Source organism: Balaenoptera acutorostrata, chromosome 7 (assembly GCF_949987535.1).
Source record: "Balaenoptera acutorostrata chromosome 7, mBalAcu1.1, whole genome shotgun sequence".
Lineage (NCBI taxonomy): Eukaryota > Metazoa > Chordata > Mammalia > Artiodactyla > Balaenopteridae > Balaenoptera > Balaenoptera acutorostrata.
Window position 1 is genome coordinate 97,832,952 of NC_080070.1, and position 15,109 is coordinate 97,848,060.

Below are 15,109 nucleotides of genomic sequence, written 5' to 3' on the forward strand. Positions count from 1 at the left end.
CCATTACCTTTAAAATTTTTTAAAATTGAAGTATAGTTGATATACAATGTTTCATGTGTAGAGCAAAGTGATTCAGTTTATATACATATATTCAGTTTTATATATATTGGGTTGGCCAAAAAATTCGTTTGGGCTTTTCTGTAACATCTTACAGAAAAACCCAAACGAACTTTTTGGCCAACCTAATATATGTTCTTTTTCATATTCTTTTCCTTTATAGTTTATTATAAGATATTGACTATAGTTTCCTGTGCTATACAGTAGGTACTTTTTAAAATCTATTTTATATATAGTAGTGTGTATCTGTTACTCCCAAATTCCTAATTTATCTCTCCCCCCTCCCTTTCCCTTTGATAACCATAAATTTGTTTTCTATGTCTGTGAGTTTATTTCCGTTTTGTAAATAAGTTCATTTATATCATTTTTTAAGATTCCACATATAAGTGATACCATAAGATATTTATCTTTCCCTTTCTGACATATTTCACTTAGTATGATAATCTTCTGGTCCATCCACGTTGCTGCAAATGGCATTATTTCATTCTTCTTTATGGCTGAGTAATATTCCATTGTATATATATATATCGCACATCTTCTTCATCTATTCATCTGTCGATGAGCATTTAGGTTGCTTCCATGCCTTGGCTATTTTAATAGTGCTGCTATGAACATTAGGGTGCACGTATCTTTTTGAATTAGAGTTTTAGTCTTTTCCAGATATACGCCCAGGAGTGGGATTGCTGGATCACATGGTAGCTCTGTTTTTAGTTTTTTAAGGAAACTCCATACTATTCTCCATAGTGGCTGCACCAATTTATGTTCCCACCGACAGTGTAGGAGGGTTCCCTTTTCTCCACATCCTCTCCAGCATTTATTATTTTAGACTTTTTGATGATGGCCATTCTGACAAATCCATCACCTTTTATTAAAGCTCTTATCACCTTTTAATAAAAGTGCCTATTTATGCATAGTTTCCTCTGTTGGATTATTCTCCTTACTTACCATTTTACTGTTGGTGAATCCTATAGATGGGGCTTCATAAACCTTTACTGAAAGAATGTTTAATTGGCAGCAATAAAGGTGGCCAGAAAGAATCAAATAGGAGACATCTTGAGAGTGGTAGGGCAGGGTCTTGGGGTCAGTGGTGGAGGGGGCAGTGATTTGATGACTGTTAAAGGCGGGGGAGATCTTCCCAGCAGTTGGGAGATGGCAGAGCTGCCTAGCATGTGGTGGCCCTGCCCACCAGAAAGACAAGATCCAGCCTCATCCACCAGAACACAGACACCAGTCCCCTCCACCAGGAAGCCAACAAAAGCCACTGAACCAGCCTCACCCACTCGGGGCAGACACCAAAAACAACGGGAACAACGAAACTGCAGCCTGTGAAAAGGAGACCCCAAACACAGTAAGTTAAACAAAATAAGAAGACAGAGAAATGTGCAGCAGATGAAGGAGCAAGGTAAAAACCCACCAGACCAAATAAATGAAGAGGAAATAGGCAGTCTACCTGAAAAAGAATTCAGAGAAATGATAGTAAAGATGATCCAAAATCTTGGAAACAGAATGGAGAAAATAGAAGAAACATTTAACAAGGACCTAGAAGAACTAAAGAGCAAACAAACAATGATGAACAACACAATAAATGAAATTAAAAATGAAATCAGTAGCAGAATAACTGAGGCAGAAGAACGGATAAGTGACCTGGAAGATAAAATAGTGGAAATAACTACCGCAGAGCAGAATAAAGAAAAAAGAATCAAAAGAATTGAGGACAGTCTCAGAGACCTCTGGGACAACATTAAACACACCAACATTCAAATTATAGGGGTCCCAGAAGAAGAAGAGAAAAAGAAAGGGTCTGAGAAAATATTTGAAGAGATTATAGTTGAAAACTTCCGTAATATGGGAATGGAAATAGTCAAGCAAGTCCAGGAAGCGTAGAGAGTCCCATACAGGAAAACCCAAGGAGAAACACGCCAAGACACATATTAATCAAACTATCAAAAATTAAATACAAAGAAAAAATATTAAAAGCAGCAAGGGAAAAGCAACAAATAACATATACAGGAATCCCCATAAGGTTAACAGCTGGTCTTTCAGCAGAAACTCTGTAAGCCAGAAAGGAGTGGCATGACATATTTAAAGTGATGAAAGAGAAAAACCTACAACTAAGATTACCCTACCCAGCCAGGATCTCATTCAGATTTGATGGAGAAATTAAAACCTTTACAGACAAGCAAAAGCTAAGAGACTTCAGCACCACCAAACCAGCTTTACAACAAATGCTAAAGGAACTTCTCTAAGTGGGAAACACAAGAGAAGGAAAAGACCTACAAAAACAAACCCAAAACAATTAAGAAAATGGTAACAGGAACATACATGTCGATAATTACCTTAAATTCAAATGGATTAAATGCTCCAACCAAAAGACACAGACTGGCTGAATGGATATAAAAACAAGACCTGTATATATGCTGTCTACAAGAGATTCACTTAAGACCTAGGGACACATACAGACTGAAAGTGAGGGGATGGAAAAAGATATTCCATGCAAATGGAAATCAAAAGAAATCTGGAGTAGCAATTCTCATATCAGACAAAATAGACTTTAAAATAAAGACTATTACAAGAGACAAAGAAGGACACTACATAATGATCAAGGGATCAATCCAAGAAGAAGATATAACAATTGTAAGTATTTATGCACCCAACATAGGAGCACTTCAATACATAAGGCAAATGCTAACAGCCATAAAAGGGGAAATCGACAGTAACATAATCATAGTAGGGGACTTCAACACCCTACTTTCACCAATGGACAGATCATCCAAAATGAAAATAAATAAGGAAACACAAGCTTTAAATGACACATTAAACAAGATGGACTTAATTGATATTTATAGGACATTCCATCCCAAAACAACAGAATAAACTTTCTTCTTAAGTGCTCATGGATCATTCTCCATGATAGATCATATCTTGGGTCACAAATCAAGCCTTAGTAAATTTAAGAAAATTGAAATCATACCAAGTATCTTTTCCAACCACAACACCATGAGAGTAGATATCAATTACAGGAAAAAAACTAAAAAATACAAACACATGGAGGTAAACAATATGCTACTAAATAACCAAGAGATCACTGAAGAAATCAAAGAGGAAATCAAAAAATACCTAGAAACAAATGACAACGAAAACACGACGACCCAAAACCTATGGGATGCAGCAAAAGCAGTTCTAAGAGGGAAGTTTATAGCAATACAATCCTACCTCAAGAAACAAGAAAAATCTCAAATAAACAACCTAACCTTACACCTAAAGCAATTAGAGAAACAAACAAACAAAAAACCCAAAGTCAGCAGAAGGAAAGAAAGCATAAGGATCAGATCAGAAATAAATGAAAAAGAAATGAAGGAAACAATAGCAAAGGTCAATAAAACTAAAAGCTGGTTCTTTGAGAAGATAAACAAAATTGATAAAACTATAAGCCAGACTCATCAAGAAAAAAAGGGAGAAGACTCAAATCAACAGAAATAGAAATGAAAAAGGAGAAGTAACAACTGATACTGCAGAAATACAAAGGATCATGAGAGATTACTACAAGCAACTATATGCCAATAAAATGGACAACCTGGAAGAAATGGGCAAATTCTTAGAGAAGCACAATCTTCCAAGACTGAACCAGGAACAAATAGAAAATATGAACAGACCAATCACAAGTAATGAAATTGAAACTGTGATTAAAAATCTTCCAACAAACAAAAGCCCAGGACCAGATGGCTCTACAGGTGAATGTGATCAAATATTTAGAGAAGAGCTAACACCTATCCTTCTCAAACTCTTCCAAAATATAGCAGAGGGAGGAACATTCCCAAACTCATTCTACACGGCCACCATCACCCTGATACCAACACCAGACAAAGATGTCACAAAGAAAGAAAACTACAGGTCAATATCACTGATGAACATAGATGTAAAAATCCTCAACAAAATACTAGCAAACGGAATCCAGCAGCACATTAAAAGGATCATACACCATGACAAGTGGGGTTTATCCCAGGAATGCAAGGATTCTTCAATATACAAATCAATCAGTGTGATAAACCATATAAACAAACTGAAGGATAAAAACCATATGATCATCTCAATAGATGCAGAAAAAGCTTTCAACAAAATTCAACACCCATTTATGATAAAAACTCTCCAGAATGTAGGCATAGAGGGAACCTACCTCAACACAATACAGGCCATATATGACAAACCCACAGCCAACATCATTCTCAATGGTGAAAAACTGAAACCATTTCCACTAAGATCAGGAACAAGACAAGGTTGTCCACTCTCACCACTATTATTCAACATAGTTTTGGAAGTTTTAGTCACAGCAATCAGAGAAGAAAAAGAAATAAAAGGAATACACCATTGTAAAGCAATTACACTCCAATAAAGATGTTAAAAAAATAAAATAAAAAAACAAACAGGGCTTCCCTGGTGGCGTAGTTGGTTGAGAATCTGCCTGCCAATGCAGGGGACACGGGTTCGAGCCCTGGTCTGGGAAGATCCCACATGCCGCAGAGCAACTAGGCCCGTGAGCCACAATTACTGAGCCTGCGCATCTGGAGCCTGTGTTCCGCAACAAGAGAGGCCGCAATAATGAGAGGCCCGCACACCGCGATGAAGAGTGGCCCCCACTTGCCGCAACTAGAGAAAGCCCTCGCACAGAAACGAAAACCCAACACAGCCATAAATAAATAAATAAATAAATAAATAAATAAATAAACAAACAAACATGGTCCACACCCCCCCAAAAAAAAAAAGGAATACAAATCAGAAAAGAAGAAGTAAAACTGTCACTGTTTGCAGATGACATGATACTATACATAGAGAATCCTAAAGATGCTACCAGAAAACTACTAGAGCTAATCAATGAATTAGGTAAAGTAGCAGGATACAAAATTAATGCACAGAAATCTTTTGCATTCCTATACACTAATGATGAAAAATCTGAAAGAGAAATGAAGGAAACACTCCCATTTACCATTGCAACAAAAAGAATAAAATACTTAGGAATAAACCTACCAAAGGAGACAAAAGACCTGTATGTAGAAAACTGTAAGACAGTGATGAAAGAAATTAAAGACGATACAAACAGATGGAGAGATATACCATGTTCTTGGATGGGAAGAATCAACATTGTGGAAATGAGTATACTACCCAAAACAATCTACAGATTCAATGCAATCCCTATCAAACAGCAATGGCATTTTTCACAGAACTAGAACAAAAAAATTTCACAATTTGTATGGAAACACAAAAGACCCCAAATAGCCAAAGTGATCTTGAGGAAGAAAAGTGGAGCTGGAGGAATCAGGCTGAGTTCAGACTATACTACAAAGCTACAATAATCAAGACAGTATGGTACTGGCACAAAAACAGAAATATAGGATAAAACTGAAACAAAAACAGGATAAAAAGCCCAGAGATAAACCCACGCACATATGGTCACCTTATTTTTGATAAAGGAGGCAGGAATATACAATGGAGAAAAGACAGCCTCTTCAATAAGTGGTGCTGGGAAAACTGGACAGCTACATGTAAAAGAATGAAATTAGAACACTCCCTAACACCATACACAAAAATAAACTCAAAATGGATTAAAGACCTAAATGTAAGGCCAGACACTATAAAACTCTTAGAGGAAAACATAGGCAGAACACTCTATGACATAAATCACAGCAAGATTCTTTTTGACCCACCTCCTTGAGAAATGGAAATACAGACAAAAATAAATTAATGGGACCTAATGAAACTTAAAAGCTTTTGCACAGTAAAGGAAACCATAAACAAGATGAAAAGACAACCCTCAGAATGGGAGAGAATATTTGCAAATGAAGCAACTGACAAAGGATTAATCTCCAAAATATACAAGCAGCTCATGCAGCTCAATATCAAAAAAACAAGTAACCCAATCCAAAAATGGGCAGAAGACCTAAACAGACATTTCTCCAAAGAAGATATACAGATTGCCAACAAACACATTAAAGGATGCTCAACATCACTAATCATTAGAGAAATGCAAATCAAAACTACAGTGAGGTATCACCTCACACCAGTCAAAATGGCCATCACCAAAAAATCTACAAACAATAAATGCTGGAGAGGGTGTGGAGAAAATGGAACCCTCTTGCACTGTTGGTGGGAATGTAAATGGATACAGCCACTAAGGAGAACAGTATGGAAGTTCCTTAAAAAATTAAAAATAGAACTACCATATGACCCAGCAATCCCACTACTGGGCATATACCCTGAGAAGACCATAATTCAAAAAGAGACATGTACCACAATGTTCACTGCAGCTCTATTTACAATAGCTGGGACATGGCAGCAACCTAAGTGTCCATCGACAGATGAATGGATAAAGAAGATGTGGCACATATATACAATGGAATATTAGCCATAAAAAGAAACGAAATTGAGTTATTTGTAGTGAGGTGGATGGACCTAGAGTCTGTCATACAGAGTGAAGTAAGTCAGAGAGAGGAAAACAAATACCATATGCTAACACATATGTACGGAATAAAAAAAAAAAATGGTTCTGACGAACCTAGGGGCAGGACAGGAATAAAGACGCCGATGTAGAGAATGGACTTGAGGACACGGGGAGGGGGAAGTGTAAGCTGGGACAAAGTGAGAGAGTGGCATGGACATATATACAGTACCAAATGTAAAATAGATAGCTAGTGGGAAGCAGCCGCATAGCACAGGGAGATCAGCTCGGTGCTTTGTGACCACCTAGAGGGGTGGGATAGGGAGGGTGGGAGGGAGATGCAAGAGGGAGGGTATGTGGAGATATATGTATACATATAGCTGATTCACTTTTTTATACAGCAGAAACTAACACACCATTCATTGTAAAGCAATTATACTCCAATAAAGATGTTAAAAAAAAAAAGACAACATTATACAACATAGAAGCTGGTGATTCAGTGTGAATTTTCTGTCATTTATCAGCATTTTAACTTTGGAACGTGTTTTTCTTTCTCTCCTTTTGTTAATTAAATAAATGGCAAAAAAAAAAACCCCGTGTAATTCCCTTGACTATTTCTCCATGATGAACCCAACAAATATCATGTTTAGTTATTTGGTTTTCTTAGAATAAGACCTTTTCTTTGCAGTTACAGTAGTTGGGAATATCATTGAAAAATATCCTCCTACTCTAAATCTGTTTACCTGCCAAAAGGTACAGACTCCTCCAACCCCAGTCCATCACTCCAGTCCTTCCACAATCTTTTTGCCCCTTCTTGAGCTTATCACCGTTCCTTTAAACTTCCTGCACACATTGAATAGCTTCTGTGCTGTGGTTAAAACCACCTGGCTTCCAAAGTGCAGTAGTTAATCTTTAAAGACAGTGGTATCAGCTAGGTCATTAGGGCCAGTAGAAGAGAATGGATCATTTTCAAACTGTGACTTTAAATAGCCAAGTCACACCTGAGCCTTCCAGTGGCAGCTCCCACACCCCACCTTTCTTGGTGGATTTGGGTTACCTGCTCTTCCATTGACTCACCCTGGTTCTCAGGTGACATTTCAAGAACCATGCCACTTGAGCCACCTTTTATTTTTAGGTCTGGGGTTAGTAAAGAGGAGAAGGAGGCAGATTCAGAGTAGGGGCTATGAAATTGATTTTGGCATCTTCCTCTTTTTTTCAGCCTTTCTCAAGAACGCCTGGCATCCTCCCTTCCTATTTCTTCTCGGACCATATCTCTTCGGCAAGCAATAAAGATGTAGTACTAATACAGTGGTTAAGCCCATGGGCTCTGGCACAAGACAAGCTGTATTTATTTCCAGTATCTCGCTGAAACCGTTCTTTTGAAGGTCATTGACTATCTCCTTATTGAAAACTCTAGTAAATTTATGGTGAAACTTACTTCTTCTTGACTCTATGTAGCATTTGTCACTGATTTGATCTCTCCCTGCTTGATATTCTATTCTCACTTGGCTTTTGGATACCACGTTATCCTGATTCTCCTACCTCCTTGACTGCATCCTCCTGGTTCCTCTAATAGCTATTTCCACTCATTCTGCTATTAAATTTAGGGATCCTTTCTTTTTAAATGCTCTCCTCTGGAGAGCTGCTGCAGTTTTATAGCATTGCCTATGACCTCTATGTTCATGCCTTCAAGGTTTATTATCTTCCCCTGGGCTCCAGTCTTCATAGCTCTGTCAAAAGGATATTTCCATCACATTTAATTCAGCATCTTTTGATTAAATCTGCCATACTGTCCCTCCTGGAATCAGCTTCAGCTCACTCCTCTCTTCTTCTCACCACTTTCTCAGGCTCCAAACTTTAAAGTCATCTTTTGATGTGTGCAAGGGAGAAGAAGTTAGTGACTGAGTTTTTTCAATTCTTTCCCTGAAATGTCCTACAATATCTACTTCATCCCCCTCATGTTAGCTGTAGCCCAGACCCTTGTTACCATGTGCAGTCATTATCACAATGCCTTTGTCTTTCTCCTACCTGAGTCTCTCTTTTCTCCAATTTTTTTTTCTTGGAAGAATAGTCTCAGCTCAGAACTCACCACAGTTCATTTTCCCTACAAGTCTAAACCCCTTTGCCTTGCCTCAATGCTTACTATAAATTACCCCAACTCTGCTAACAAACAACTTCCCATAACTTCCAGATATGAGCTCCCTCTTTAATCAGCAACCTCTGTGCTTCTCCCAGGCTCACATGTCCTGTTCACATTGTTCCCCTAATTTAGGATGTTCTTATCCTTACCCAAAGTCCTAGCCATCCTTTGAGGCCAGGGCCCATCTTTTCCCGAATCCCTAACTCTGGCATTCAACACTGTCTCCCATCTCAGTACCTGCAGCATTTCCAGCCCATTCCTCAGTGAAGCTCTAAATTATACTCAGCATGTATTATTTTTAAGTTGTTTATTTTCCCATAACCAGATTGTAACCTCCTCCAGGGCAGAAACTTAAGATAGCGTCCTACCATTACTATAGGCTCACTCTTGTTAACTGAGGACGACTTCTTAGTCTGACTGAAGTCTGGTAATACACTTGAGCTATGGTTAACAAATGTGATTATGTAGTTAACTCATAAAAGTAAAAATGACTTACATTTCAGTAAATGTTTACAATGTCCCAAACACTTCCAGGCACATTGATTAGCTTTTTATAAGGTAAAAAAATCTTCATTTTTCAGATAAGGAAACTGAAGCTTAGGGACGTGAAATGACTTGCTTAGAAGCTCACAGGGCTGAAAAGTTGGAGCCCTCCACTAAATTGCAATGCTTTCTGGTCTTTTTCTTTTCTTTCTTTCTTTCACGAAGATCTAACTTCACCAGTGTAATGGGGAGGATTAGAGACTATGATTCTATCTACCCCAATTTATTTAGGTTTCAACAGAGCAATGTCTGGAGCACAGTGTGACGTATCTTGTGTTTAGTCTCACTGTTGCTTTCCTGATGAAAAGCACCAGCATCCGTTCAGTTTTGCAACTCAGAGACCAGGGAGTCATCTTCAACATGCCCTTTCCTTCACTGTCCAACATGCATTTCATCATTAAGCTCAATGTTACTGCCTCCATTTCTCTTGAACTTCTTCACTTCTTGTCATGTCTGCTACATCTTAGTCTAAGCTACCAGCAATCACTGTCTCCTTAAGGGCCTCCTTACATCTACTCTTATCCTCCCCAATTTGTTCTCCAGTTAGAATAAGCTTTTCTGAATGCAAATCTGATCATGTATCCCCAACCCCAAGCATTTTAGCAGGCTTCCAGCATCCATATAACAAACCCCTAAATCTATTTTTTTTAATTAATTGATTTTTGGCTGTGTTGGGTCTTCATTGCTGCACGCAGGCTTTCTCTCTAGTTGTGGCGAGTGGGGTCTACTCTTCGTTGTGGTGCGCGGGCTTCTCATTGCGGTGGCTTCTCTTGTTGAGGAGCATGGGCTCTAGGTGCGCGGGCTTCCTTTGTTTGCGGCTCACGGGCTCTAGAGCGCAGGCTCAGTAGTTACGGCGCACGGGCTTAGCTGCTCCATGGCATGTGGGATCTTCCTGGGCTGGAAACCATGTCCCCTGCATTGGCAGGTGGATTCTTAACCACTGCACCACTAGGGAAGTCCAACAAACCCCTAAATCTTTAGTATGACCAACTCTCCATGGTCTGACACCATCTTACACCTCACCCCACTTTCTCTCTTGGTGTCTGATCCAGTCTGTCAGCATCTCAAATATGCCTGCTTCCTCCTACTATAGGGTGTTATCCTTACCTGGAACACTCTTCCCCTTACTCTTCTCCTAGTCAACTTGTATCCTTCCTTCACATCACACTACAATTATTTTCTCAAGACAGTGTTCCTTGACCTTCTTGACAAAGACAAATCTCTCTGTGATGTATAATCTCTCAGCACCATGCAAGTATCCTCCATCACTTATCAGAGTTGAATTTCATATTTACTTCTCTGATTACTAGTGATTTCTGGTTAATACCTCTTTCTCGCGCTAGACTAAAAGTTCCTTGAGGTGGGGCTAAGTTCAGCCTCTCACACAGACCTAGGTAATAATGAAATACTTAAAAAATACTTGTTTAATGAATGGCTTAATGCATGAATAATCACTACTGATGACTACTAGTCATTTCAGTTTGGTTAACGGTTTGATGTCAATTTGTGGACACCCAACCTCGTTGACTGTTTCCACCACTGTGCCAACAATACTGGGAGCCTAGCTCTGTGGTCACATGATAAGTGAGTGGACAAACTACAATTGGCACATTGTCACAGTCACTCTTAATTCCTACTCAGCACATGGCTTTAAGTTGTCAGCATCATGTTTGTTTATAGTGAAGAACTACAAACTAAAATCCTCAATTCTGTCCTGGCAGATGACATAAACACTGAGGTCCCAGTATTTTGCAGATGTTGAGGCAGTAAGTTCAACTCAGAATAAGGAAGCACCATATTTAAAAAGCAACTGGATGAAAGAGCAGATATAGTATAGATTAGCTATCTTGAGTTTGAGGCAAAGTGCTCTGCGTCTGGCACATTGTTCTAATGATCTTTGGCATATGGCAAAGCACAGTTAGAAGGGGGTCTGGCCTGGGTTCCAGCCATGCTCGTTTCTTTCTGAATTACCCAAAGGGCCTTGTTATAAAGCAGTGTTGCCTTTAAGACCATTGTACAACATGAACTTTGAGGGTAATATAATAAACAAACTGCATATTTTCAATATGATTACAAGATGAAATGCATGCTCATCAGATTTTTCAAGTATCATTTGAAAGGGTCAAAATTTTTATGGGTATGTGAAAGAGACAAAAGATAAATTAAAAGATGACGATTAATTATTTTTCTTGAGTAAAAGACTCAAGGGCATAATGACGAGCTGGAGTGTATCTTAGAATGTCATTTGTTTGCAAAACGTTACCAAGTAGCTGGGTAATAATTCACAGAATTCATAATGAATTAAAAGACTACCACCTTAATAGAGGTTTTTTTTTTTCTATTTTACTTATTAAGATGGCCTTAATAATTCATGCATGGCAATACCTTTAACGAGCAACAAAATCTCACGTATCTCATTTAAACTTGGCAACTCTGCTGACAGTTAATATAGTCTTGCACCCCTGAGCCAGCAATTGTACAGGAGCCCTAGGCTGCTAGTAACTGAACCCATCCCATTTATGATAATCCCAGGAAAAGTTAAGCCCTAGATGAATGGCTGAATTTTACGATCATTCGCTAGGAAGATTTATTCATTCTTCATTTGTGGGGAGGTGAGAGAACAATAATGAGCCCAAACTATAACTCTTGTTCCACAGACTGCATTGCTGGCTTTGCTTCTTTCTTAACGGCAGCAACTGATTACCATTTTCTACTCAGATGGTGAAAAGAGAGAGAGGCATGTAACACTATCCCACTAGGCAAGGTGAGTTCTCTGCTTTACTCAAGCAGGAGTGCAAATACACAGATAGTTTAGACTTAACTTCTCTACCAGCATCTACCAGGCAGTTTTATTAAGCCACTGTCATTTCTTAAAGACACAATGAAGGAGCATTTACAATTGTTTTTCACATAAAAGAACGTTCCAGGTGATAATTCTCAAGATACTGTTCAAAATAAAATTTCAAAAGCAGACAGTAATTTTAATACACATTTATGTGCTACATCCATTTATATGATACCACTCACTGCTATAGTTACAGTAGTCTGACTGACAGAAAATAGACTCCATTTAAATCCATTAAGACTTGTTCTTGGCATAGTGACTTAAGTTGGAGAAGCTCACTGAGCTGGCCACTGTTTCCTTTCATATGCCATTTAAAAAAATATTAGAGTTAAAAGTCAGTAAAGGCTTGGATTTAGGGAAAACACAGAACAATGTCACCAAAAAAACTGGTTTCTTTTTTACGTATGAAGTCGCTTTAATAATTCATGCATGGCGATATCATCAACAAGTAACAAAATCTCATGTAACTCATTTAAACTTACTGTGCTGAAATTGGACATGCCAAATTATATCACATTCGGGTTCACTACATGCAGAAACATCCATACCTGGTGTAAGGTGGGAGAGGCAGAGTAATTCTGGTCCATTTGTTGAAAGTATCTGACACCAGGATCCGCTGTAGGTGATAGCGATTGCATTCAACATTGGTAGGCAGACAGTCCCTTACCAATGGGTGCCATGACAATCCAAGGTCTACTGAGTATTCCAACTCAATAGCTGAAACAGGAAGCATTATTCTGGTTAGAAATACATATCTGCAGATCCAGGAACCACAATTACTTATGTTTTCATATGTTTTAATTTCAATCAAATATCATTTGATTTTCCCCAAATGTATTTCCTGGTTTTATTTTTTCCTCTGTATATTACTAGTGATTATTTTTAACTTTCCATATTAAAATAATTTTTCTGTTAAGGGGATATGATCAAGTGAAAAAGTAACTTTTCCTGAATCACTTTTTTTTTTTTAATTAATTAATTAATTTATTTATTTTTGGCTGTGTTGGGTCTTCGTTTCTGTGCGAGGGCTTTCTCTAGTTGCGGCAAGCGGGGGCCACTCTTCATTGCGGTGCGCGGGCCTCTCACTATCGCGGCTTCTCTTGTTGGGAGCACAGGTTCCAGACGCGCAGGCTCAGTAGTTGTGGCTCACGGGCCTAGTTGCTCCGCGGCACGTGGGATCTTCCCAGACCAGGGCTCGAACCCGTGTGCCCTGCACTGGCAGGCAGATTCTCAACCACTGCGCCACCAGGGAAGCCCTGAATCACTTCTTATACTGTGAAAATTTCAGAACAATTCTAACAAATCTATTGCTTCACATGCAGTTAAAGCAATAATAATAATAGTTATAATTTATATATATTTATTATTTAATCTAATAGTTATAGGATATATATTGTATAAATACATTATATAAATTAGATATAATTTATGTATTATAATAACTATATTTTGTCTATTTAAAGGTTAACATACAAATATAGAATGTAGTAACCATATGTTATAATGACTATTTTTTAAATAGTTAAAAATATCGAGCAGCCTTCTCAAAATTTAAGCATTCTACAGGGATCCTGACCAACTTATGCCAAACTTTCTCTGGTATAGGTGAAACTCCTAAGAAACTGACAAATCTCTTTTGCTTATATATCCTGCTTTGCTGTGTTATGGAATATACTATACTGGGAAATCAGAGAAGCCTAAAGAGGGAGCTGAAGGCCATGAAGTTCGTGCCAAAGCAGGCAGTCAGGCTGTGGGTCTTATGGAGAGAGATTTCTTTCTTTACTTTCTCTTCTTCCAAAACATTCAACCTATACGCTATGTTTTATATTTCTCTCTCTGGTCCCTTCTTAAGACTTTATAAACTACTTCAGCCCATACCTCCCTACTGAAACTGCCTAAGACCATGATTCTCAGTCTTGGCTGCACACTGAAATCGCCTGGGTACCTTTAGAAACTACTGATGCCAAAGTCCCACCTGCAGAGATTGGGATTTCACTCTCGTGGGGCAGGCCAAGGTGTTGGGAGCTTTTAAGTTCCCCAGGGGATTCTCCCATGCAGCCAGTGTGGGACCACTCACTGGTCCTGGTGGCCTAAGGTTCCTGGTGGCCTAAGGTTCTCCTGGTGGCCTTTTCTAGTTAAATACAATGGCCTGTCTCAGTCTTCATTGTTCTTGCCCTCCCTACAGCCTTGGACATTATTTGATGACTCCCTGGTTCTTGAAACTTTCCTTTCTTTTGGAGGACATTATTCTGAATCTCCTGTCTTATTTCCCTCTGACTTCTGTGCTAACTAGCCCAGCTATGGGCATCTTTCCAGACTCCATTTCTGGCCTTCTATTCTACACCTATCTTCCTTGGGCTTCAACTGTTATCTCTGCCCAAATCTCCCAATTTTACATCTCAAAATTGATTTTATTCATTCAGCAAATGTTTATTCAGCCTGGCATTGTCCTGGATGCTGGCATACCGTGATGCACAGTATAGACAAAGTTCCTGCTTTCTACACTGCAAGCCCTCTGCACTAAAGGATACCACCACTTAAAACTGTTTTCACCACACTAGAGAAAGACTCATCATTTTCCCTCATAAATAAACATCTCTTCTTAACTACCAAATGCTATCAGTGACAATGCTTTTGCACTAGTTTTCTGGGTTCAAAATTTAGAAATTATTTTAGAAATTTTACTCCTTTCTTCTTTACCCTCTATGTTCAACATCTCACCTGGTTTTGAGGTTTGCTGCTTCTTTCCTTTTGGTTTGCAGTGTCTCATACTAGTTTTATCCATTCCCTTTCTCTTCATGCCACGTAATTCAGGTTTTCATCACTTCCTACAGATTCAAACACTGACACTTTTTTGTTGGGATTCTTCTCTACCCACCTTCATTGGCTCCTGGGCTAATCTCCCTAAAACCCACCATGCCACTCCCCTGCACTTGTGCCCTCTTATTCATGACCTTGTCAAGCACAAATTCCTGTGCCTGCCTTTTAATGCCCTTCTTAATTTGCTGCCAACTCTTCTTGGCCACTTTCCTCTTTCATTTTTTATTCAGTTTCATCTTTCTCAAGAGGTTTACCCAGCCTACAGAAGAAAGTA

At 38.7% G+C, this 15,109-nt stretch overlaps 1 protein-coding gene across 3 annotated transcripts in view; it reads right to left on the reverse strand.

The window, feature by feature from the left end:
- Nucleotides 1-15,109, reverse strand: part of RELN (reelin) — a 529,785-nt gene that overhangs the window by 41,087 nt on the left and 473,589 nt on the right. For all 3 annotated transcript variants that reach the window (XM_007177312.2, XM_057550217.1, XM_057550216.1), the window contains exon 46: nucleotides 12,564-12,732. In XM_007177312.2, the coding sequence (XP_007177374.2) occupies nucleotides 12,564-12,732 (169 nt within the window). The remainder of the gene's footprint in view (nucleotides 1-12,563; nucleotides 12,733-15,109) is intronic.